This window comes from Loxodonta africana, chromosome 7 (genome assembly GCF_030014295.1).
Source record: "Loxodonta africana isolate mLoxAfr1 chromosome 7, mLoxAfr1.hap2, whole genome shotgun sequence".
NCBI lineage: Eukaryota > Metazoa > Chordata > Mammalia > Proboscidea > Elephantidae > Loxodonta > Loxodonta africana.
In genome coordinates, this window is record NC_087348.1 from 3,242,816 (window position 1) to 3,264,663 (window position 21,848).

A 21,848-nucleotide genomic window follows, 5' to 3' on the forward strand; every position below is an offset into this window, starting at 1 on the left:
GCTTTATTGCTTGTGTGGCCATTCAGCCTGTAAGGCATGACCAGCTAATCACACCGGCACATGTACGCTGGGCTGGATATGAGCAGGAGGCATACTTTTACTCCCTCTAGAAGAGGTTCTGTATTCCACCAGAAGCATCCATAGGTTTAGAAGCAAAACTGTAGGCATTACTAAGAGTGCTTCGGGAAAAGGCACAGAGGGTGCTACTCCTAAGGCTTGGGGTTGGAAAGAATTATGACGACATTCGAGTCCTGTACCAGTTCATTAAGAACGTATCTCTGTCATTTGAGACAGTAGCCAATGCCACCACAACTCGGTCCAGACTTTGTAGTCTGAAGTAAACTCCACTGAAATCATTTTGCTGTTGTTGTTAGGTGCCATCAAGTCAGTTCTGACTCATAGCGACCCTATACATTTTCTATGGGTGATTGAAATCATGGTCCTATAAAATCGGGTTGCCTTAGGTCTAACGTTAGCTTCTTAAGGACAGTTTGTACATCAATGCCAGCTGTTACTCTTTCGTCAATGCATCTAGACAGACTGAACATGACCAAGAAAAGCTGAGTTCAGTAGTCAGACAACTACAATGAGATGCGTTTGTGTCCTGATTTAGTCGGCTGACATCACGGTTACCCAACCTAGAATGGTTAAAATCATTGGTCACTTTTATAGTGTTAATAATGGTCGTAGATATATGCTCCTGCTACCATGTATGATGTATCCCTGCCTGCATGTCCTGGCTAAAAAGGCTTTCTGTTCCACCCTATGTCCAATGTTTACCCCCTCCCAGAGAACGTGGCAAACGATTCCGAGCTGAGGCTATAGTTCAGAATGGACACTGGTCCTAAATGACCAATGTCCAAAATAAGAAAGTGAGGAAATAATATAGAGGTCCCGGGGTGCAGAAAATTCCACTGCAGCTTGCTTGGCTGGTCTCGGCATTTTGCAACATGCCATGGCTTGGCCAGCCTCACCATTTTTGCTTTGAAGTTGCAATGCCTTTGCTCGGCCTGCCCTGTGGAAGTTCTGGTGCCTGCGTGGCACGATTAAGAATGTTGCTGATGCAACTTGTATGACCTCCCTATTTGTAAACCCCTCAAAAATAACTTTTTTCCCCTGAACCTCTCGAAGCAGTCTTGGTGGCAATAGCTCTGATTGCTTACCTTCCTTTGTGCAATGAAATAAAGGCACCTTTACACTCTCCCACCCCGGTCTCTCTGTTTCTCAGCCAATACAAGCCACACCCAGCAAAAATGGGGTTTCCATCCGGTAATAAGGTAACAAGGTCACACTTACCGGTGCCGTGAGCAGCAGCAGTAGCAGCAGCGTGCGCATGGCGGGGCGGCCAGGCGAATGATGGGGCAGCCAGTGGAAGGGTGGCCCAGACCGCAACGGGGGGTTGTACCACCAGGGCAGGACGTTACGCAGCTCTGCCACGCAGTGGTCACGTATCCGCCGTGCTGCCAGACCTACTCCCACTCCCGCTACCTTACTTCCAGGAAGCGAAGGCAAGGAAGCCAGTCTCTTCCTTTGAGAATATCCTGGCACTTCACAATGGCAGGACCGGAAGCACCAAACATGGGTATTTCTAAACCCTCCCTGCTCTTTGGTGGCTCCCAGCCCAGGCTTTCTTCCCTCCAAGCCCCAGTCCCCACCACACTTTCTCCTGTCTCGTCCCTTCCTGGATGAATCAGCACACCAGGGCGTTTTCTTGTTAGCCAATTATAGGCGATGATTTCTTCACTCAACACAAAACCACAACCATGAGAATATAGGCTCGGAGTTTTCCATCCTCAAACGGGGGTCCCTGCCAGACCTGGCCTGCTAGCTTCTGCTCTGGCTTCCAGCGGCAGCTCCCCAGCCCCCAGTGAACTCTGCCACTTGCTTTCCTGGCTGTAAAGGGCTTGGCAAGCTCTACGGGGGAGGGGACCCCAGGTCAGTCTCAGCTCTCAGGTGCCCAGACCAGAGATGCTCTATCTTGAGGCTCCAGGCTGCAGGGGATGTGGGGTGACCAGAAGGCAGGGGTCAGAGAGCCCATAGAGCCAGGGCTGTAGCCCCTTTATCCCTACAGATGAGTTTGTTCAATGAGAATATTGTCTTTTGAAAAGCAGGGGTTAACGTGGTCATGATGTGGTTGTCCCTCCACCTGTCTGTCACTGCATTCCACTACGGTGTTGCTGAGATGCTAGAAGCCGTGCCACCAGTATTTCAAATAGCAGCAGGGCCGTCCGTGGTGGACAGTTTTCAGTGGAGCTTCTAGACTAATATTAGGAAGGCCTGGCGATCTACTTCTGAAAATCAGCCAATGAAAACCTTGTAGATCACAACACAGCATTGCCTGACTCCCTTGCTTTGGACACATTATCAGGAGGGATCAATTCCTGGAGGAGAACATCGTCTTGGATGAAGTAGAGGGTCAGCGTGGGCACGGGAGACCCTCAATGAGATGGATTGGCACAATACCCACAATGGTGGACTCAAACATACTGGTGGTCATGAAGATGGCCCAGGACCGAGCAAGATTTTGGTCTTTTGTAGATAGGGACGACCCGAGTCAGAGCCAACTCGACAACACTTTTATCTCTATCTAATGTGGTTGTCAGATTGGCACATGAAAGCATGGCCCCATATGACATGTGTCCTGGGCTTCTCCACCATCTCACTCTGTCAGGACCAGTTTACCGATGAGGAGTGGCTCTGGGGGTTGGGATGGTCCTTGCCTACACATCAGGCATGGTGGCTGCCCACAGGTTCCTCAAGCCAGTGCACGGAGAGCCCTTCTTGAGTGCATCCACCAAGTATACCATCCGTGCCTGCCCTGGTGCTGGGTGGAAACCTCAGGTTCTGCTCGGCGAGACTTGTCTCAGCCAATGCACGAGAGACTGAGGCGGGAGAGTGGAAAGGCACCTTTACTTCATTTTGCAAAGAAAGGAAACAGTTGGGGCTGCTGCCCCCAAGAATGATCAGCAAAGGCGAGGGGAAAGTTACTTTTAAGGGGTTTACAAGTAGGAAGTTCATACAAGTTATATCAGCAACATCCTTAGTTGTACTAAATAAGGAAAAAAAAATCAAAACCACTGCCACAGAGTCGATTTTAACTCATAGCGACCCTATATGACAGAGTAGAACTGCCCCATAGAGTTTCCAAGGATTGCCTGGTGGATTTGAACTGCCGACGTTTTGGTTAGCAGCCGTAGCTCTTAACCACTGAGCCACCAGGGTTTCCTTAATCATACCATGTAGGCGCCATGGGGTTTACATATAACTTCATGCATCGTGTGTTGAGAAAATGGCAGCTAAACTCCACCAGGAGGCAAAGAAGTTACTATGTATGAGGTACTTTAATAAGCCGAAAGGTCATCCTGAATGTCAACATGGCACCTAAGCCGATTTCAGCCAGTTTCTTCCAGTTTTGGACAGTAGCCAAGGAGAGGGGAACCAGGATTTTAATATAAAGCTACAGAGTGCACCAAGCAAGCTGCTTGAGTCAGTGGAATTTTCCAAAGCCTGGGGACCTCTGCCTTAGCCCCATGGCACCGCAGAGCTCTGTTGCTCTGGGCACCTACCACCCACAGTGCCCCCAAGGGCTGGAGACAGGGGGAAGTCCTTCCTCTCACCCGCAGCCGCCTGGGTATTGTCTGTCCCTAGAAAGCTTCTGCAAGTCTCCTGGCCACAACTGCCTTCTCTCCCAGCGGTCCTGGGCCAGCAGTGCCATGCCCTGTGCAGAGGTGACATGGGTCTGGTCACAGGGTTGCTGATGAGACAGAGCAGGGGCCCCCCGAGTCCAGTGGGGGATGAGAGCATACCTCACTATCTGCTCTGACAGGGGCTTCTCAGAGCTGAGCTGTACCAGCGCTGGCATTGGCCATCACTGCTTCTCAAAGTTGATCTTTTATTTTCAAGAGCACATTTCAAATCAGAAAGAGGGAAACAATAAAAAGGTTTGTATTCAAGCACAGAAAAGTGCCTCTGAGAACCACACAGTGTCTCAAGTGGGGCTTGCAGGAAACCTCAGGGTGCTGGGAGGCAGCGGGAGTCGGCGGGTGGACTTAGCGCTTAGGGGAGGGTCTGACCTTGCTGGTGGGGAGAGCCCCTAGGGTGGGGAGGGCCAGAAACAGGGAACAAGCATATCCTCAGCTGAGTTAGAAGGGGGTCCAAAGCCTCCAGCCTGGAGTGAAGGCTTTTTGCCTTTGCTAGGCCCCAGGCCACAGAAAATGACTTGCAGAAAATCTCTCCCCAGGCAGTCAGGCCAGGGGATGGGACCCTGGCCCCCACAGCAAGCCTGGCTCTGCCTGGGCTCAGCTTCCAATAGCTGGGCTGGCACCTGTTTCCTTCTCTGTAACAGACCCCAAAGCCCCCAACCTGTCCTCCACCCCCATGTCGCCCTGGGCACCCAGGTGATGGGATGCCAAGCCCCAAAAAGGGTGATAGGATGGCAGTGGCAATATTAGCAAGAGGTTCCAATGTCCTGGGGCACTTGGGATTCCCCAGGGATTGTGCTAAGGGTGTGCTCTCCCCCATCCCCTACCCCTGTTCTGAGGCCCTCATGGAAGCAACTAGGTGATTGGGAGGGCTGGCCTCCAGGGGTGTAGACACAAAAGGGCCCCCTGGGCACCTACCTAGTTGTATTCAGCTGTGAGGACAATCACTTTTAGATAATTACACATCACTTCCAGGAATTCAAGTGTCCAGGAGTCCACACGCCTACCTGGTCCATGGCCCAGGGGCTGTCCTGGCTCGGGCCACCTGTGGCAAATCAAGTGTTCCCCACACCCCAGCAAGGATCGAGGGGAATAGGGCCCGGGCATCTGAAGACATTGGGCACTGGACTTTCCTCACCGTCCACGTACCATCGGAGCCGGAGCTGGGCCGTGGAGCAGGGAGGGCTGCCTAGGGCCCGAAGAGGGTAGTTGTCACATCCCTCCAGAAGCCACTAGGGCCAATCTCGAAGACGAGAAGGAATGAGCACTGAAGTAGACTTTCCTTCTGTAGTGGAGCACGTACTGAGTGCCCACTGCATGCCAGGGCTGCTCTCATAACTTTTCAAGAAGAGCTCATCCCTGGGGGCTCCGCGCCGCCTGGGGTCTCCATGCCAGACAAGGCAGGATCTTGGGATGGAGGCCCTGTGTCCTCTGGCCAGTGAAGAGGCTGAGCCCTGGAGCTGATACCACCCTGACTGGGAGGGGGATAGCCACGTCCTTACTGATCCCGCTTCCTTTTCATTGATAACACACAGGTGAGGAGCTTCTCACAGCGACCAGCCATCCAGTCACAGCCAGGCCATGAGAGCAGCGGCTCCACACAGAGTCCTGCCCCAAGCTTTTAGACAAGGATAACAACATTGCTCCAGGGAACTGCCAGCAGCCTCTTGCCCCTGGCAGGATGGGGAGGTCCCAGGAAGCACCTCTCAAGTGTGGGCTGGGACCACAGGCAATAAGCTCCTCCCTGCCATGCCCCCCGCCATGTCCGTATAGCACCTGAAGGTGGCCTGCCCTCCCTGAGCCTCGGGGGTTGAGGGGGAACACCCAGGCCAGGGACTCTCAACCTGTGTGGTCAGGTGAAGTCACCTTCCTTAGCTGGCAGGGGGCACAGTGGGAGAAGCAGGCTTGGCAGCATTCATCTGACTGTGACCCTCCGGCCCCTCGGGCTTCTGTCCCCAAGTGCCCTCTGCCCTCAATTGGTCGGGAGGCCCTATGCACATTCCTGGACCCCCAGGGTGTTCAGAGGCCAGCTGAGCCTGGGGTCCCTCTGGAAAATCCCCTCAGCCCTTTACCCTGTCTCCCTGTCTTTAGCTTCCTTTGTGACAGGATCTACGTAGGGGTGGGGTGGGCATGGCAGGGAGTCGGAACTGGCTGAGTGGGAGCTACTGGTTGGGGGTTGAGCAGGAAGTCTCAAGGAGACAATCCCCCATGGATATTCAAACCCTGGGCACAGGGCTGGAGCTGGGCCAGGTGCAGGGCTGACAGTGTCCCTAACAGATAGACACACCAAGGTGCAGGAGCCAGGCAAACGGCAGGGAGCCAGATAGAGACCCAGAGAGGACAGGGTGCAGACAGCAGCTCCCCTTGGTGTTGCTGCACACAGGCCAGGCTGAGAGGAGGGCCACAGCTGGTCAGGGTGGGCTTCCTGAAGGAGGAGGCTCTAGGTTTAGAGGAGTGGAAAGAGAGTGAAACCTGGGTTTGAGGGCAGAACTGAGGGTGGTGGTACTGTAGGCTAGGGCAGGGTGGTGCTGGGGTGGGGGTGCGGAGCCCAACTCAGGAGGTAGAGGAGGAGCTGGGCTCGGGGAGGAGGTGGAGGAGGAGCTGGGCCCGGGGAGGAGGTGGAGGGGGAGCTGGGCCCAGGGAGGAGGTGGTGGAGGAGCTGGGCCCGGGGAGGAGGTGGAGGGGGAGCTGGGCCCAGGGAGGAGGTGGTGGAGGAGCTCGGCCCGGGGAGGAGGTGGAGAGGGAGCTGGGCCCAGGGAGGAGGTGGTGGAGGAGCTTGGCCTGCTGAGGAGGTGGTGGAGGAGCTGGGCCTGCTGAGGAGGTGGTGGAGGAGCTGGGCCTGCTGAGGAGGTGGAGGGGGAGCTGGGCCTGGGGAGGAGGTGGTGGAGGAGCTGGGCCTGGGGAGGAGGTGGAGGAGGAGCTGGGCCTGGGGAGGAGGTGGAGGAGGAGCTGGGCCTGGGGAGGAGGTGGTGGAGGAGCTGGGCCTGCTGAGGAGGTGGAGGGGGAGGTGGGCCTGCTGAGGAGGTGGTGGAGGAGCTGGGCCTGCTGAGGAGGTGGAGGGGGAGCTGGGCCTGCTGAGGAGGTGGAGGGGGAGCTGGGCCTGCTGAGGAGGTGGAGGAGGAGCTGGGCCTGGGGAGGAGGTGGAGGGGGAGGTGGGCCTGCTGAGGAGGTGGTGGAGGAGCTGGGCCTGCTGAGGAGGTGGTGGAGGAGCTGGGCCTGCTGAGGAGGTGGAGGGGGAGCTGGGCCTGGGGAGGAGGTGGTGGAGGAGCTGGGCCTGGGGAGGAGGTGGAGGAGGAGCTGGGCCTGGGGAGGAGGTGGAGGGGGAGCTGGGCCTGGGGAGGAGGTGGTGGAGGAGCTGGGCCTGGGGAGGAGGTGGTGGAGGAGCTGGGCCTGCTGAGGAGGTGGTGGAGGAGCTGGGCCTGCTGAGGAGGTGGAGGGGGAGCTGGGCCTGCTGAGGAGGTGGAGGAGGAGCTGGGCCTGCTGAGGAGGTGGAGGAGGAGCTGGGCCTGGGGAGGAGGTGGTGGAGGAGCTGGGCCTGCTGAGGAGGTGGTGGAGGAGCTGGGCCTGGGGAGGAGGTGGTGGAGGAGCTGGGCCTGCTGAGGAGGTGGAGGAGGAGCTGGGCCTGGGGAGGAGGTGGAGGGGGAGGTGGGCCTGCTGAGGAGGTGGTGGAGGAGCTGGGCCTGGGGAGGAGGTGGAGGAGGAGCTGGGCCTGCTGAGGAGGTGGAGGGGGAGGTGGGCCTGCTGAGGAGGTGGTGGAGGAGCTGGGCCTGCTGAGGAGGTGGAGGAGGAGCTGGGCCTGGGGAGGAGGTGGAGGGGGAGGTGGGCCTGCTGAGGAGGTGGTGGAGGAGCTGGGCCTGGGGAGGCGGTGGAGGAAGAACTGGGCCTGCTGAGGAGGTGGAGGAGGAGCTGGGCCTGCTGAGGAGGTGGAGGAGGAGCTGGGCCTGGGGAGGAGGTGGTGGAGGAGCTGGGCCTGCTGAGGAGGTGGAGGAGGAGCTGGGCCTGGGGAGGAGGTGGAGGGGGAGGTGGGCCTGCTGAGGAGGTGGTGGAGGAGCTGGGCCCGCTGAGGAGGTGGAGGGGGAGGTGGGCCTGCTGAGGAGGTGGAGGGGGAGGTGGGCCTGCTGAGGAGGTGGTGGAGGAGCTGGGCCTGCTGAGGAGGTGGTGGAGGAGCTGGGCCTGCTGAGGAGGTGGAGGGGGAGCTGGGCCTGGGGAGGAGGTGGAGGAGGAGCTGGGCCTGCTGAGGAGGTGGAGGAGGAGCTGGGCCTGGGGAGGAGGTGGTGGAGGAGCTGGGCCTGCTGAGGAGGTGGTGGAGGAGCTGGGCCTGCTGAGGAGGTGGTGGAGGAGCTGGGCCTGCTGAGGAGGTGGTGGAGGAGCTGGGCCTGCTGAGGAGGTGGAGGGGGAGCTGGGCCTGGGGAGGAGGTGGTGGAGGAGCTGGGCCTGCTGAGGAGGTGGAGGGGGAGCTGGGCCTGGGGAGGAGGTGGAGGAGGAGCTGGGCCTGGGGAGGAGGTGGAGGAGGAGCTGGGCCTGCTGAGGAGGTGGAGGAGGAGCTGGGCCTGCTGAGGAGGTGGAGGGGGAGGTGGGCCTGCTGAGGAGGTGGTGGAGGAGCTGGGCCTGCTGAGGAGGTGGAGGAGGAGCTGGGCCTGGGGAGGAGGTGGTGGAGGAGCTGGGCCTGCTGAGGAGGTGGAGGAGGAGCTGGGCCTGGGGAGGAGGTGGTGGAGGAGCTGGGCCTGCTGAGGAGGTGGAGGGGGAGCTGGGCCTGGGGAGGAGGTGGTGGAGGAGCTGGGCCTGCTGAGGAGGTGGAGGGGGAGCTGGGCCTGGGGAGGAGGTGGAGGAGGAGCTGGGCCTGGGGAGGAGGTGGAGGAGGAGCTGGGCCTGCTGAGGAGGTGGAGGAGGAGCTGGGCCTGCTGAGGAGGTGGAGGAGGAGCTGGGCCTGGGGAGGAGGTGGAGGAGGAGCTGGGCCTGCTGAGGAGGTGGAGGAGGAGCTGGGCCTGGGGAGGAGGTGGTGGAGGAGCTGGGCCTGCTGAGGAGGTGGAGGAGGAGCTGGGCCTGGGGAGGAGGTGGAGGGGGAGGTGGGCCTGCTGAGGAGGTGGTGGAGCAGCTGGGCCCGCTGAGGAGGTGGAGGGGGAGGTGGGCCTGCTGAGGAGGTGGAGGGGGAGGTGGGCCTGCTGAGGAGGTGGTGGAGGAGCTGGGCCTGCTGAGGAGGTGGAGGGGGAGCTGGGCCTGGGGAGGAGGTGGAGGGGGAGCTGGGCCTGCTGAGGAGGTGGAGGGGGAGCTGGGCCTGCTGAGGAGGTGGAGGGGGAGCTGGGCCCGCTGAGGAGGTGGTGGAGGAGCTGGGCCCGCTGAGGAGGTGGAGGGGGAGGTGGGCCTGCTGAGGAGGTGGAGGGGGAGGTGGGCCTGCTGAGGAGGTGGAGGGGGAGGTGGGCCTGCTGAGGAGGTGGTGGAGGAGCTGGGCCTGGGGAGGAGGTGGAGGGGGAGCTGGGCCTGCTGAGGAGGTGGAGGAGGAGCTGGGCCTGGGGAGGAGGTGGTGGAGGAGCTGGGCCCGGGGAGGAGGTGGGGGAGGAGCTGGGCCTGGGGAGGAGGTGGTGGAGGAGCTGGGCCCGGGGAGGAGGTGGTGGAGGAGCTCGGCCTGCTGAGGAGGTGGTGGAGGGGGAGCTGGGCCTGGGGAGGAGGTGGAGGAGGAGCTGGGCCTGGGGAGGAGGTGGTGGAGGAGCTGGGCCTGGGGAGGAGGTGGAGGGGGAGCTGGGCCTGGGGAGGAGGTGGTGGAGGAGCTGGGCCTGCTGAGGAGGTGGAGGGGGAGCTGGGCCTGGGGAGGAGGTGGAGGAGGAGCTGGGCCTGGGGAGGAGGTGGTGGAGGAGCTGGGCCTGCTGAGGAGGTGGTGGAGGAGCTGGGCCTGCTGAGGAGGTGGAGGGGGAGCTGGGCCTGGGGAGGAGGTGGTGGAGGAGCTGGGCCTGCTGAGGAGGTGGTGGAGGAGCTGGGCCTGCTGAGGAGGTGGAGGGGGAGCTGGGCCTGGGGAGGAGGTGGTGGAGGAGCTGGGCCTGCTGAGGAGGTGGTGGAGGAGCTGGGCCTGCTGAGGAGGTGGAGGGGGAGCTGGGCCTGCTGAGGAGGTGGAGGAGGAGCTGGGCCTGCTGAGGAGGTGGAGGAGGAGCTGGGCCTGCTGAGGAGGTGGAGGAGGAGCTGGGCCTGGGGAGGAGGTGGAGGGGGAGGTGGGCCTGCTGAGAAGGTGGTGGAGGAGCTGGGCCTGCTGAGGAGGTGGAGGAGGAGCTGGGCCTGGGGAGGAGGTGGAGGGGGAGGTGGGCCTGCTGAGAAGGTGGTGGAGGAGCTGGGCCTGCTGAGGAGGTGGAGGGGGAGGTGGGCCTGCTGAGGAGGTAGAGGAGGAGCTGGGCCTGCTGAGGAGGTGGTGGAGGAGCTGGGCCTGCTGAGGAGGTGGCGGGGGAGCTGGGCCCGGGGAGGAGGTTGTGGAGGAGCTGGGCCTGGGGAGGAGGTGGTGGAGGAGCTGGGCCTGGGGAGGAGGTGGAGGGGGAGCTGGGCCTGGGGAGGAGGTGGTGGAGAAGCTGGGCCTGCTGAGGAGGTGGAGGGGGAGCTGGGCCTGGGGAGGAGGTGGAGGAGGAGCTGGGCCTGGGGAGGAGTTGGTGGAGGAGCTGGGCCTGCTGAGGAGGTGGAGGGGGAGCTGGGCCTGGGGAGGAGGTGGAGGAGGAGCTGGGCCTGCTGAGGAGGTGGAGGAGGAGCTGGGCCCGGGGAGGAGGTGGAGGAGGAGCTGGGCCCAGGGAGGAGGTGGAGGGGAAGCTGGGCCCGGGGAGGAGGTGGAGGGGGAGCTGGGTCTGGAGGGTGCGGAAGCCAGGGAGGTTCAGGGTAGTCACCAGCATAGGAGAGGTGCCTCCCTGCTGAGATGAATCCTGTGAGGAGACTTCCCTCCCATTCCACCGCGGACCCCCTACCTTGCAGCCCACCAAGCCAGGGCGTCTAACTGTGGTTTAGCTGGACCATGCTGTGGCCCAAACTGCAGTTTGAATGTGATGCCAGAATCCCACACATGCGCTAACCAAGATTTTGTAGCATGCGCAGGACCTGAAGAGCTGTGTCCTCAGTCTGTCCTTGGACCTGAGCATCAGGGACATGATTCAACCTCCGGACCTCTGAATGTGGACGTGGGAGGGCTAAGGGAGGAGAGTTCCAGGCACTAAACCCAACCCCCAGATGCTGCTGGAAATAAAAAGCTCCCCAACGCCCTCAGACGGTGAGCACATGACCTTCTGGTCACTAGACCCCATGTTGCTCCTTGTCTGCGCAGACAATAAATTTCCACTTTCTGTTTCCCTTGCAGCTGGTGGTGTGGTTTTCATCTTATTTTGATTGGCCAATAGGACAGGACAAGAACCTTCTTTGGGTTACAGAGAGGACACCAGAAACTTCCCTCATTGAACTTAGATGAGGTCAGATTCCAGGACTTGAGGCTGAGGTGCACACAGCATGGGGCCTTGAGCAAAGGAAAGACTGTCTGAAGGGCTGTCCCCCCCCGCCCCCACCAACCCATCCTCCTGGGAGAAGACTGGGAATGTGGCAGAGAGAGGGATAGACACTGGGTCTGCTGGTCACCTGAGCTAAAGTCCCAGCCCAAAATATCTGTGGGGATGGGGTGGGGTGAAGCAAGTAGGCTAGGAAGGAGTGGGGGCTTGGGTGGGGCACAAGGAAGCCAAAGGTATCCTTTGCCTTCTGCTCAGCTAGGTGGAGAGATGACCCTCTCTGGGAAGGATGGGAACTTGGGATGCTTGGTGTGGGGATGAAAGTCCTTGGTGCCCTTGCCTCACTGCCTAGGAAGGAACCAGGGAAGGAGTTGAGTCCGTTAGGCTGGGGGAGAAGTGAGGTGGCCATCCTGGGAGCGCTGAACCCCAAAGCTGCAGCAATGACTTGGGGGGGAAGCTAGGAAGAGACCAGCCAGAGCCACACATAGGAGCTCCAGAATACCCAGGGCCCAAAATGCTGCAGCCGGAAGGGTGGTGCCTGGGTGTCTGAGTCTAGGGTCCTGCCCCCAACTGTCCTCATGGAGGGTGGGGCTGCATTCTGGCAGGGACTGTTTCTTTAGGAATACTCCTGCTGTAAAACAATTATGCCCATGCGGAACCTGTACATAGACCAAGAGGCGGTCATTTGAAAAAGCAAGGGAATACTGCGTGGTTTAAAATCAGGCAAGGGGTGCATCAGGGTTGTATTCTTTCACCACGCCTATTCAATCTGTATGCTCAGCAAATAATCCGAGAAGCTGGACTATATGAAGAACAGGGCATCAGGATTGGAGGAAGACTCATTAGCAACCTGCATTATGCAGATGACACAACCTTGCTTGCTGAAAGTAAAGAGGACTAGAAGCACTTACTGATGAAGATCAAAGACTACAGCCTTCAGAATGGATTGTACATCAACATGAAGAAAACAAAAATCCTCACAACTGGACCGATAAGCAACATCACGATAAATGGAGGAAAGATTGAAGTTGTCAAGGATTTCACTTTACTTGGATCCACAATCAATGCCCATGGAAGCAGCAGTGAAGAAATCAAAGGGCGCATTGCATTGGGCAAATCTGCTGCAAAAGACTTCTTTAAAGTATTAAAAAGCAAAGATGTCACTTTAAGGACTGTGGTGCACCTGACCCAAGCCACAGTGTTTTCAATAACCTCATATACATGGGAAAGCTGGACAATGAATAAGGAAGACCAAAGAAGAATTGATTCCTCTGAATTACAGTGCTGGCAAAGAATATTGAATATACCATTGACCACCAAAAGAATGAGCAAATCTGTCCTGGAAGAAGTACAGCCAGAATGCTCCTTAGAGAAGCAAGGATGGTGAGACTACATCTCACATACTTTGGACAAGTTATCAGGAGGAATCAGTCCCTGGAGAAGGACATCATGCTTGGTAGAGCAGAGAGTCAGTGAAAGAGAGGAAGACCCTCAGTGAGATGGATTGATACAGTGGCTGCAACAATGGGCTTAAGCATACCAACAATTGTGAGGATGGCGCAGTACCGGGCACTGTTTTGTTCTGTTGTATGTGGGCTTATAATGAGTCGGAACTGACTCGGGGGTACCTAACAACAACATAGTGTAATTCCAAAGTTAGGATATGGACATTGGTACAATATGTGTGTAGTTCTATGTCACACACAAGTGTTGATTCCTGTAACCACACCAATGATCACATCGCCTCAAAATTGTCTCTCCTGCACCCCTTTTATAGTCATGCTCCCTCTCTCCTCCTAGCATCCCTAACCTCTGGCAACCACTATGTGTTCTTCATCTCTATAATTTTGTCATTTCAACAAATGGTGGTAAATGGAACCAGACAGTATGAGACCTCTTGAGGCTGGTTTCTTTCACTCAGCCTAATGCCCTTGAGGTCCATCCCAGTTGTTGCCTGTATCCATAGTTCGTCCTTTTTTGTTGCTGAGAGTATGCCAGGGTAGGGATACCATGGTTTGTTGAACCATTCACTTATTGAAGAACATTTTGACCATTTCCAGTTTTTTGAAAGTTCTGCGTGTTGTTTGGACATTTTTTAGAATTCATTTTAATTTATCAGTAGTGTTTGTGAGTGTACCTCTTTGTATAGGTATTATAGTATTTGCTCTAGGTATTAAACCTATTGCCGTTTAATCGATTCCGGACAGAGTACAACTGCCCCATAGGGTTTCCACACCTGTAAATGTTTACGGTAGCATATGGCCACATCTTTCTCCCAAGGAGCAGCTGGTGGGTTCAAACTGCCGACTTTCAGTTAGCATCTGAGCCCTTTACCACTGCACCACCAGGGCTCCAACGCTTCCACAGTTCATCTATATTGTAGTGCAAACACGCGCTTCATTTCTTTTTACTGCTGGAAATGTTCCAATGTATGATATACCACATTTTGTTCATCCACTCATCAGCTGAAGGACATTCGAGTTGTTTCCACGTTGGGGCTCTTAGGAACAATGCTGCTATGGGTATTTGTGCATGTGTTTTCGTGTGCACATATTTTCATTCACTTGGGTAGATACCTACGAGTGATATTACCGGTCATATGGTAGTTCTGTGTTTAATCCATTGAGGAACCACCGGACTGTTGTCCACAGCAGCTGTACCATTTTACATTCCCCCAGCAGTGTGGGGGGCTCTGATTTCCCCACAATTTCACCAACACTAGTCATTATCTGACATTTCTATTCTAGCCATCCTAGTGGGTATGAGGTGGTGTCTCACGGTGGTTTTTATTGAGCATCTTTTCATGTGGTTGTTGGCCATTTGTTCGTCTTCCATGGAGAAATGTTGATTCAGAAGCTTTACCCACTTTTAAATTGGGTTATTTGTCTTTATTATTGAGTTGTAAGAGTTCTTTAATGTATTTTAGATACATATCCCTTTTCCCACATATGATTTGCAAATGCTTTCTCTTTTCTTTGTCTTTTCACCTTCTTCTTTATTTTATAATATTTTACTGTGTTTTTGGTGAAAGTTTACACAGCAAATTAGATTCACATTTAACAATTTCTATACATATTGTTCAGTGACATTTGTTAAATTTTTCACAGGTTGTCGAGACGTTCTCTTTGTTTTCATTCTGGTGGTTTCGTTTCTATTCATCTAGCTTCCCTGCCCCCTCCCCCCTACATTCTCATCTTTGCTTTAGGGTAAGTATTGACCATTTGGTGTCATACAGATGAGTAAAAAAGCAAAAAGAGAGAACTCAGCACTCGCTAGTGATGCTGTTTATTTTATGACCCAATCTGTGGCTGAACCGTGGCTACAAGGGGTGGTTTCAGTTCCAAGTTTAAAGGGTATCCCAGGCCTATAGTCTCAGGGCTTCCTCCAGTCTCTACTGGCCTAGTAAGTCTGACCTTTAAGAATCTGAGTGTTGTTCTACAGTTTTCTGGGACCATCTATCGTGTCCTTAGTCAGAATGGTCAGTAGTGGTAGCTGGACACTATCTAGTTCCTCTGGTCTCAGGATAGATGAGGACGTAGTTTGTGTGGACTATTTTTCCTGTAGACTGGTTTCTTCTTTGAGCTTTTGGTTTCCTTCTTCCTTTTTTGCTCCAGATGAGTAGATACAACCAATAGTTGTATCTTAGATGGCTGCTCAAAAACTTTTAAGACCCTAGATACTACTCATCAAACTAGGATGTAGAACATAAAATCCACTGTAGTGCCAATTGACCAAGTTGTCCCATGAGACTACGGTCCTAACCCTTCAAACCCAGTAAACCAATCCTGTGAAGTGTTTGGTTATGTCTAGGAAGTCTCCACAACTGTGCCTCCTATGTGCTTTATTTTATGTATATAGACATATATATGATAATATATGCAGCACACACAAAGATGTATACACGCAGGCCCACAGATACGCCTATACATGCACACACATTTACTGCCTTCCTATATACTCACACCTGCGTTCGTATATACATATATACCTGCATATCTCCCTCTGGAACCACACACATATTTTGGTTGTTATTGCTCTTGTCGCAAAATTGCATATGTCACAGCATTTATTAAAAACATCTCTTATTCTTGTGTACTTCTTAGTGTCATCACTTACCTTGGTCGAGTTGTGCTGACTTCACCCACATTCCGTATTGCCTTTCCCATCACCAAAAATAACAAGTATCTACTACCTAGAAAGGGGTTTCCCCTCCTGCTCCCTCCCAACACTGGTAACCACCACTGAACATTGCTTTCTGTATGTATACCTATTCCCATCTTTTTATAAAAGTTAGGCCATACGATATTTGTCCTTGTGTGATTTGCTCATTTTGCTCAGCATGTCTTTCAGATTTAGCCATGTCATGAGATATTTCAAGAACTCATCATTATTCTTCATAGATGTGGAGTATTTTGTTATACGTATGTATAAAATTAGTTTATCCACTCATCTATTGATGGGCGCTTCAGTTGTTTCCATCTTTTTGCTATTGTGAATAATGCAGCAACGAACATAGGTGTGCAGATGTCTGTTCGTGTCATTGCTGTTAGATTTCTAGGGTATATGCCTAGGAGCGGGATGGCTGAATCATAAAGTATCTCTATCTCTAGGTTTTGAGGAAGGGTCATACCTACTGGCAGTCGATAAGGGTTCCAATCTCCCCACAACCTCACAGCGTTTGTTGTTTTCTGTTTTGCTTTTTTATGGGCGCCATTTTTGCAGGCGTGACAGCCCACTGTAGTTTTGATTTGCATCGATCATGAGCATCTTTTCATGTGTCTGTTGGCTGCTTGAACGTCCTCTTTGCTGAAGTGTCTGTTCATGACCCTTGGCCATTTTTTAATTGGATTGTTTGTCTTTTTGTTGTTGAGTTGTTGCAGTTTCCTGTATATTTTAGAGATTAGACCCCTATCAGTTATGTTGTTTCCAAAGATTTTTTTCTCAATCTGTAAAATATCTTTTTATTCTTTTGATACAGTCTTTTGATGTGCATAGGTATTTAACTTTTAGGAGGCCCCAGTTATTTAATTTCTTTTCTGTTGTTCGTGCATTTGTAGCTGTGTTTGATAATATATTTTTAAAGAAAATTAGGTCCTACAGCTTTGCCACTATGTTTTTTCCAGGAACTTTATAGTTTTATCTTTATCTTTTCACTTTCTTAACGGTGTCTTTTGACACATGTCAAGAAGAGAAATTGATAGCAGACATTTTCTTTTGATTTTGGGGTTCTCTTACCCCGGAAACCAAATATTCACTGTAAAGGAGTCCCTGACCAGGATTGATCCTGCCAGTGGCTTTTCCACCCAAAGTTGCTAGTCTTCTCCTTCCTATTCAAAGCCTGACTTATTGAATTTGAATTCCAAAATATGTGGCTGACTGGAGGGACAGAGACCATCTTGTGACCTGATAGCAGTTTGATCTCAGTAAAAGGTGGAAGGCGGGGTTCAATCGATCCTGTTGAGATTAGCCAATGGTTGATCTTCTGTTTTTCCCCCTCCTCTCCTCTTTGTAAGCATTACTGGACCTAGCTTCTTCCAGCCATCTGCTTTTTCTGGAATCAAATCAGTCACCTTACATACATATAGAATAACTGCTCAGAATAAACCTTACACTCAAACTTCATTGAGTAGAGATTATTTTTAACACAGACAAACGTTCTTAATTTTAACGATGTCTAATTTTTCTTCTTTTATTGCTCTTACTTTTGTGGTTGTACCTAAGGCTCCCCGTCAAATCCAGTGTCATATAAATTTACTTCTAAAAGTTTGAAAGTTTTTGCTTTTGCATTTAGGTCTTTGATCCAATTAAAAAAAAATTAATCGTTTTTATTAGGTGACATCAAGTTGGTTCTGACTCAAAGCAACCCTAGGTACAACAGAATGAAACACTGCCCAATTCTGAATCGCTCTCACGATCTTGTTATGTTTGAGCCCATTGTTGCAGCCTCTGTGTCAATCCATCTCACTGAGGGTCTTCCTCTTTTTCACTGACCTTCTACTTTACTAAGCATTTGTCCTTTTCCAGGGATCGATCCCTCCCTGACAAGATGTCCATGGAAAACCGTTGGGCAGTTCCTCAATCAATCAAACATAGAGTTACCATAGGAACCAATAAATTTAGTCCTGGGTACATATCCAAGAGAATGAAAACGTATGTCCACACAAAAACTTGTCCATGAATATTCACAGCAACATCGTTCGTGCTGTTGTTGTTACTGTCTTCAAGTAGGTGACACTACATAAGATGAAGCCTTGCCATCCTAACCTGATTTGTACAGTCCACGTTCTGGAAACAACGGACGTTTGCAGGTGTTTGTTCTCATTTTGAGTCCTGACACATCAGCAAATGAAGCTCCCAAAAACTTGACTCTATCCGTGTCATTAAGGTCGACTCTACTTTGTGGAGGCAGCGCTTCACCAGTCGTCTTTTGAGTGCCTTCCAACCTGAGGGGGTCATCGTCTGGCACTATATCAGACAATCTTCTGCTGCTATCTATAAGGTTTTCATTGGCCAATTGTTTTCAAAGTAGATTGCCAGGTCCTTCTTCCTACTCTTGGTCTAGAAGCTCTGCTGAAACCCGTCCACCACGGGTGACACTGCTGATATTTGTAATACCAGTGGCACAGCTTCCAGCATCGCAGCAACATGCAGGCCCCCACAGCAGCACAAACTGACAGACGAGGGGTGGTTTTTAATTGAGGTGGACCATTTTAAATTGCAGACTTCAATGGCATTTAATGCATTCAAAACATTGTGAGCCACCACATTCATCTAGCTCCAAAACATTTCCATGACTCCAAATAAAGCCCTGCGCCCACGGAGCAATGACTTCCCATTCCTCTCCACCCCCAGGCCCGGGGAACCACCAATCTGCTTTCCCTTTCTATGGATGCAGCTATTTTGAACATTTTGTAGCAATGGAATCATACAATATTTGTCCTTTTGTGTCTGGCTTCTTTCACTCAGCATATTTTCAAGGTTCGTCCATGTTGTAGTGTGTATCAGGACTTCACCCCTTTTCGTGGCTGAATAACACTCCATTGTATGGATGGACCACATTTTGCTTATCCACCATCTACTGATGGACATTTGGGTTGCTTCTACTTTTTGGCTTTTATGCTCAGAGGGTCGCCATGAGTCGGAACTGACTTGACGACACCTAACAACGATAACAACATGAACAATGCTGCTATGAGTATTCATGTGAAGTTTTTGTGTGGACACATGTTTTCATTCTCTCAGGTAAATACCCAGTAGTGGAATTGCTGGTTCGTACCGTGACTCTATGTTTGATCCTTTGAGGAATCATCCAACAGTTTTCCAGAGCAGGTTGGAGGATGCCTTGGCCTGTAGGGGTGGGCCAGGGCTATAAAGCCTGTGGTGTATCTGGCTGTGGCCTTTTCAAGGACAGGGGGCAAGGGAATCGGGGGAATCTCAACAGGAGAGGCCTAACCCTGGTGGCCCCTCAGACTGAGCCTCAACCAGTCACAGAGGGGACCCCACCAACTTCATGGCAGGTTAGGCCACAGGTCTGAGGATGACACTCAGGGATGTCTCCCTGGGCACTTAGCTGACTAGAGTTTTGTCATGTAAAGATTACAGTTCACAAAGAGCATCTGTCACAATCTTCTGAAGAGAAATAGGCAGTACTTATCATAAGTATCCCCCATGTGTCTGTCAGTTTGTTGTACTGTGGGAGCTTGTGTGTTGCTGTGATGCTGGAAGCTATGCGACCGGTATTCAGATACCAGCAGGGTCACCCAAGGAGGACAGGTTTCAGCTGAGCTTCCAGACTAAAACAGGCTAGGAAGAAGGACCTAGCGGTCTAATTCTGAAAAGCATTAGCCAGTGAAAACCTTATGAATAGCAGTGGAACATTGTCTGATATAGTGCTGGAAGATGAGCCCCCCAGGTTGGAAGGCACTCAGAAGATGACTGGGGAAGAGCTGCCTCCTCAAAGTAGAGTTGACCTTACTGACGTGGATGGAGTAAAGTTTTTGGGACCTTCATTTGCTGACGCGGCATAACTCAAAATGAGAAGAAACGGCTGCAAACATCCATTAATAATCGGAACTTGGAATGTACGAAGTATGAAACCAGGAAAATGGAAATCATCAAAAATGAAATGGAACTCATAAACATCAATATCGTAGGCATTTGTGAGCTGAAATGGACTGGTACTGGCCATTTTGAATTGGACAATCATATAGTCTACTACGCTGGGAATGGCAACTTGAAGAGGAATGGTGCTGCATTCATCGTCAAAAAGAACGTTTCAAGATCTACCCTGAAGTACAATGCTGTCAGCGATAGGATAACATCCATACGCCTACAAGGAAGACCAGTTAATACAACTATTATTCAAATTTACACACCAACCACTGGGACCAAAGATGAAGAAATAGAAGATTTTTATCAGCTGCTGCAGTCTGAAATTGATCGAATAGGCAATCAGGATGCATTGATAATTACTGGTGATTGGAATGCGGAAGTTGGAAACAAAGAGGAAGGATCAATAGTTGGAAAATATGGCCTTGGTGATAAAAACAATGCTGGAGATCGAATGATAGAATTTTGCGATGCCAACGGCTTCTTCATTGCAAATACCTTCTCTCACCAACATAAATAGTGACTATACACATGGACCTTGCCAGATGGAACACAGGAATCAAATTGACTACATCTGTGGAAAGAGACAATGGAAAAGCTCAATGTCATCAGTCAGAGCAAGATCAGGAGAGACTGTGGAACAGACAGACCATCAACTGCTCATATGCAAGTTCACGCTGGAACTGAAGAAAATCAGAGGAAGTCCACAAGAGCCAAAATATGACCTTGATTATATCCCACCTGAATTTAGAGACCATCTCAAGAGTAGATTTGACACACTGAACACTAGTGAGTGAAGACCAGATGAATTGTGGAATGACATCAAGACATCATACATGAAGAAAGCAAGAGGTCATTGAAAAGACAGGAAAGAAAGATAAGACCAAGATGGATGTCAGAGGAGACTCTGAAGCTTGCTCCTGAGCATCGAGCAGCTAAAGCAAAAGGAAGAATTGATGAAGTAAAAGAGCTGAACAGAAGATTTCAAAGGGCGGCTCGAGAAGACAAAGTAAATTATTATAATGACATGCACAAAGAGCTGGAGATAGAAAACCAAAAGGGAAGAACACGATCGGCATTTCTCAAGCTGAAAGAACTGAGGAAAAAATTTGAGCCTCGAGTTGCAATAGTGAAGGATTCTATGGGGAAAATATTAAATGACACAGGAAGCATCAAAAGAAGATGGAAGGAATACACAGAGTCATTATACCAAAAGGAATTAGTCGATGTTCAACCATTTCAAGTGGTAGCATATGATCAGGAACCAATGGTACTAAATGAAGAAGTCCAAGCTGCCCTGAAGGCATTGGTGAAAAGCAAAGCTCCAGGAATTGATGGAACATCAATGGAGATGTTTCAACAAAAAAATTCAGCGCTGGAGGTGCTCACTCAGCTATGCTAAGAAATATGGAAGACAGCTTCCTCGCCAACTGACTAGAAGAGATCCATATTTATGCCTATTCCCAAGAAAGGTGATCCAACGAAATGCAGAAATTATAGAACAACATCATTAATATAACATACAAGGAAAATTTTGCTGAAGATCATTCAAAAATGGCTGCAGAAGTATAGTGAACTGCCAGAAATTCAGGCTGGCTTCAGAAGAGGACGTGAAACCAGGGATATCATTGCTGATGTCAGATGGATCCTGGCTGAAAGTAGAGAATACCAGAAGGATGTTTACCTGTGTTTTGTTGAGTATGCAAAGGCATTCAAGTGTGTGGATAGTAACAAATTATGAATATCATTGAGAAGAATGGGAATTCCAGAACACTTAATTGTGCTCATGAGGAAACTTTACATAGATCAAGAGGCAGTTGTTCAGACAGAACAATGGGATACTTAGTGGTTTAAAGTCAGGAAAGGTGTGCATCAGGGTTGTATTCTTTCACCATACCTATTCAGTCTGTATACTGAGCAAATAATCCGAGAAGCTGGACTATATGAAGAAGAACGGGGCATCAGGATTGGAGAAAGACTCATTAACAACCTGCGTTATGCAGATGACACAACCTTGCTTGCTGAAAGTGAAGAGGACTTGAAGCGCTTACTAATGAAGATCAAAGACCACAGCCTTCAGTATGGATTGTATCTCAACATAAAGAAAACAAAAATCTTCACAACTGGACCAATAAGCAACATCTTGATAAACGGAGAAAAGATTGAAGTTGTCAAGGATTTCATTTTACTTGGATATACAATCAACAGCCACGGAAGCAGCTGTTAAGAAATCAAACGATGCATTGCATTGGGTAAGTGTCCTGCAAAGGACCTCTTTAAAGTGTTGAAGAGCAAAGATGTCACCCTGAAGACTAAGGTGCGCCTCACCCAAGCCATGGTGTTTTCAGTCGCATCGTATGCATTTGAAAGCTGGACAATGAATAAGGAAGACAGAAGAAGAATTGACGCCTTTGAATTGTGGTGTTGGAGAAGAATATTGACTGCACCATGAACGAAAAATCTGTCTTGGAAGAAGTGCAACCAGAATGCTCCTTAGAAGCAAGGATGGCGAGACTGCATCTTACATACTTTGGACATGTTGTCAGGAGGGATCAGTCCCTGGAGAAGGACATCATGCTTG

The 21,848-nt window shown here is 51.6% G+C and overlaps 1 protein-coding gene and 1 pseudogene across 3 annotated transcripts in view; one reads left to right on the forward strand and one right to left on the reverse strand.

Annotated features, from left to right (window-relative positions):
- The window catches only part of CARS1 (cysteinyl-tRNA synthetase 1), a 108,003-nt gene extending 106,410 nt beyond the window's left edge, over positions 1 to 1,593 (reverse strand). For 2 of the 3 annotated variants that reach the window (XM_064287592.1, XM_064287590.1), the window contains exon 1: positions 1,297 to 1,593. Coding sequence is in view for 2 of the 3 variants with exons in the window: in XM_064287590.1 (XP_064143660.1) it covers positions 1,297 to 1,335 (39 nt within the window). In the remaining variant the exon portion in view is untranslated. The remainder of the gene's footprint in view (positions 1 to 1,296) is intronic. The other variant, XM_010601917.3, reaches the window with a different exon arrangement.
- A 1,116-nt stretch (positions 1,594 to 2,709) lies between these two features.
- Positions 2,710 to 21,848, forward strand: part of LOC100671619 (phosphatidylinositol 4,5-bisphosphate 3-kinase catalytic subunit beta isoform-like) — a 50,053-nt pseudogene continuing 30,914 nt past the window's right edge.